At 50.3% G+C, this 3,652-nt stretch overlaps 1 protein-coding gene across 1 annotated transcript; it reads left to right on the forward strand.

Moving 5' to 3' along the window:
- The first annotated feature begins 391 nt into the window (after positions 1 to 391).
- Positions 392 to 3,374, forward strand: LOC148431336 (uncharacterized). Its single transcript, XM_088466097.1, has one exon. The coding sequence runs from the start codon at positions 846 to 848 to the stop codon at positions 1,680 to 1,682; it is 837 nt and encodes a 278-aa protein (XP_088322223.1). The 5' UTR covers positions 392 to 845; the 3' UTR covers positions 1,683 to 3,374.
- The last annotated feature ends 278 nt before the right edge of the window (positions 3,375 to 3,652 follow it).

Here is a 3,652-nt window from a genome sequence, read left to right on the forward strand (position 1 = left end):
GACGTGAGCCCGGCGGTTGTAATCCACACACCAGCATGCCGAAGATCGCGGATACCGGCGGAGGTAAGTAAGCTATCTAACCCTCTCCTCTCCCCCCTTACCCTCCCTTAGGGGTGGCTAACCCTAACCTCCCCCCAGTGGTGCCTAAACCTAACCCTCCCGGGGGTTGCCCAAACCTAACCTCCCCCCGGGGGTGCCTAACCCTAACCCCCCCTTCTCCTAGCCTGACCCTAACCCTCCCGGGGGGGGTGCCTACCCTTAAGTCCCCCGGGCGCCCCTAAATCTAACCCTCCCCCCCGCGTGGCTGTCCGCTCGGCTTACCTTCGTTCGGTATGCCGGGCGTAGGAATTTCGGCGGGTAGATAATGATAGGCGTCGGGATTTCGAAGCCTTTCATTAGTCCATTGCCGGGATTTCCAAAGCGGGAAGCCGGCGGTCAACATTTTGACCGTCGGCTTCTTGACTACCTCCCAATTTATATGCTGGCCAAATTACGCGGGAGCTGAGATCTCGGCAAAGCTGAGGCGCGGCCTCGTGCTGAGACCCGAGTCAAAACCGAGCCGCTTATCTCTGGTAATAAAGTTATCATCAGTTGTGACGTAAAGGGGCCGATACACTCTATGGGGAGTTTTTAGGGATTTTGGCACATGCGCAGTAGCGAAACGTGATCATCGCCATTGCACGTGGCTCCCTAATCAGGCGCAAATCCACTTAGAGTATTGACAAATGTGGTCATCGCTCCTCTATTTGAGAAGAGATTTGTTGTAGCGAGTAGATGGATATTTCTGTACATTTATTTTGTCGCCAGCAGATGGATACAACAGCGGCAACACTTCGGAGGGTCATATGGATTATAACATCGCTCCGTATTCTCCAGGAGAAAACCCCATTACCCCAAATATACACCCAGTACTGCACAGTGCAGATCCATCGTCTGGTCCCTCGGTGCATGAGGAGTGTTCTCCTGATACCTCAGACACTGTTACACATCGTACGGCTCATAGAGGGGGTAAAATATTTTCCTGCCCTGAGTGTGATAAATGTTTTATCTATAATTCCTATCTTGTTAGACATCAGAAGACTCACACAGGTGAGAAACCATTTCCCTGCCCCGAATGCAGCAAACGTTTCACACAGAAGACCGAGCTAATTAGACATCGGCGAATTCACACAAGCGAAAAATCGTATCCGTGCCCCGAGTGCGGCAAAAGCTTCACGCAGAAACCGTATCTCTTGGCGCACCAGAAGACGCACTCCGGCCACAGGCCGTTTCCCTGCTCAGAGTGCGACAAACAGTATTCCTGCAAATCCAAACTTATCAGACACCTGAGATTTCACACCGGCGAGAGGCCATTTTTGTGCGGCGAATGCGGGAAATGTTTTACCACAAAAGCCAACCTTATTTCCCACCGGGAAATCCACATTCGCGAGAAGCCGTTTCCCTGTTCTGAGTGCGGGAAGTGTTTCAGGCGGAAGTCCGTGCTCGTCAGGCACCGGAGAATTCACACGGTGGAAAACCCGTTCTCCTGCTCGGAGTGCGGCAAATGCTTTACGCAGAAATCCGACCTCGTCAGGCACCAGAGGACTCACACCGGCGAGAAGCCATTCCCATGTTCGGACTGTGCGAAATGTTTTGCGCAAAAATCTGTGCTCATCAGGCACCAGAGAATTCACAGGGAGTAGACGCCACTGAAAGCGATACAGATCCGGCCGGCCGTGTGTGCCTCTATTGCCGCAGTTGCGTGCCTGGACTGTTCTCTGGGCGTGCCCTAGTGAACCTCTGTGAATTTGCTCGCGGCTGGAGAAGACCCAGCGTCTTAAGTGAGACGCCCATTCTGAAGGGTCTATGTACTAAGCACAGATCGCAAGTCTGCAATCGCGTGAACCCGCTAGCTGCGAAATTATGCAAATGAGAGCGATCGCAGCACTATACCAAAACGCCCACTTCCCAGTACAGACATCCGCAAGTCAGCGAAAACATCGGTAACATCGGACCCATACGCACAGTTGTGGCTGACCTGACCCTGCTTCACAAACTGCAAAGCTTCCTGTCGCCATCTAGACCTCAGGCTGCGCTTGCCATCGCAGGGGCTTAATTATGCACGCCCTGTAACGGCGTCCAAATGCACGGGCACACCTGCGTTCCTTCAACCACCCCCCCAAATGGTGCTTCCTGTCAATCACTCTGTGATGGCTCTGCGTATCCACTGCGATGGCGAAAGCCGGTTTGCTGCGGTGCATACGTAGAACGCAAACATCGACCGCGTGCGTGCGTCTGCAGACTTGTGATCCAAGCTGAATGAGGCCTTGGAGAGAGAAAGTGTACGGAGATTAAGGACCTCATTCAGAGTCGGTCGAAGCAGCCGCACGGTCGTACGCCACCGATGTTCGCTATACTGCGCATGCATAAAGTTCGCAATGCGCGTGCGCAAACTAGCTGCTACGATCAGAAATTTCTCTCTCCTTGAACACAGCCAGGTCGGTAGTTTGAGTGACAGATTGAGGCGTTTGTGGGTGGTAACAGGGGAAGGTGCTTGAAAACGGGGGAGTGGAGATCCGGACGCAGGCGTGCCTAATTATGCGAACGGCGTTTTATGGGAGTGCATACGGTTTATGGGAGTGCATAATTAACAAAGTAGCGTCATGGCACATGTGACATGGGAGGTTTTTACACTAACATGATCGTAGAGCTTAAGAGAGGGTATGGTCAACCTTAAGCTGTACGACCAGTTCCGATGGTCTTGATTAATCCTTATATACCCGGAGATGACGTGTGATGCGTACGAGAAGGGGGCGTATTTTTTTGTACTCCGGCCGCTTTCTCCCCTTGGTCGGCCAGCTACCGATCCGAACTTAGGGACGCAACTTGCGAGGGAATCATTTACATGTCCGGCCCCTTTTCCCGTACGACCGTGCGGCCGCTTCGACCGACTCTGAATGAGGTCCAAAGTACCAACCAATCGGCTCCTCACCGTCATTTTTCAAACACAGCCTGTAACGCGACGGGAGCTGACTGGTCGGTGCTTTACCTCCATCCAAGGCTTAGTACATAGACCCCTGAGACAGCATAGGCTTACTCAGAGGTTCGAGGTGCAACCGATGTTTCGTCTTTTGTACGTTAGTGGTGAATGTGAGACGTCGGCGGTGGGCGTCCCTGTGTACAAGATGCAGTCACTAAACTATATATAAAATAATGTATAGGTACAAGTATAAAATGTATGCTCCTATTGGCTTTATTGTCTGAAATAATAAAGAAATATCATTTTGCTATAGCAGACAAAGACAGTTTTGTCATGATGCAAAGCAGGGACGAATATTGTCATGGGTTAAAATATAACAAATACCGTATGGTATGGCTGTAGGTGTGTAATCACTCTGGAAAGTGTGAATACCCAGGTAAACACAAAGCAAGGTGGTTTGTAGGACTGTCTGTAGGATATTGTATATCACACATATAAGACAAGGTAGTAGTGTGAATGAGCCCCACATAAGGCTGTACATTGGATCAGCGGATATTAAATAGGGTTAAAACAATAATTGATATTTATATTAATTGTACCAAAGAATCTCTATAAGTGATCCACAGTGTCTGTTATATCAATATTAATCCAAAAAATAGAAGGTCTGTGAGCACAAATATCACCTCTACATGT

This window comes from Taudactylus pleione, unplaced genomic scaffold (assembly GCF_031769625.1).
Source record: "Taudactylus pleione unplaced genomic scaffold, aTauple2 ptg002435l, whole genome shotgun sequence".
In the NCBI taxonomy this organism is placed as follows: Eukaryota; Metazoa; Chordata; class Amphibia; order Anura; family Myobatrachidae; genus Taudactylus; species Taudactylus pleione.

Bases quoted from the DNA above. Each gene is read 5' to 3' on its own strand.
- LOC148431336 (XM_088466097.1), top strand. From the start codon at position 846: ATGGATTATAACATCGCTCCGTATTCTCCAGGAGAAAACCCCATTACC.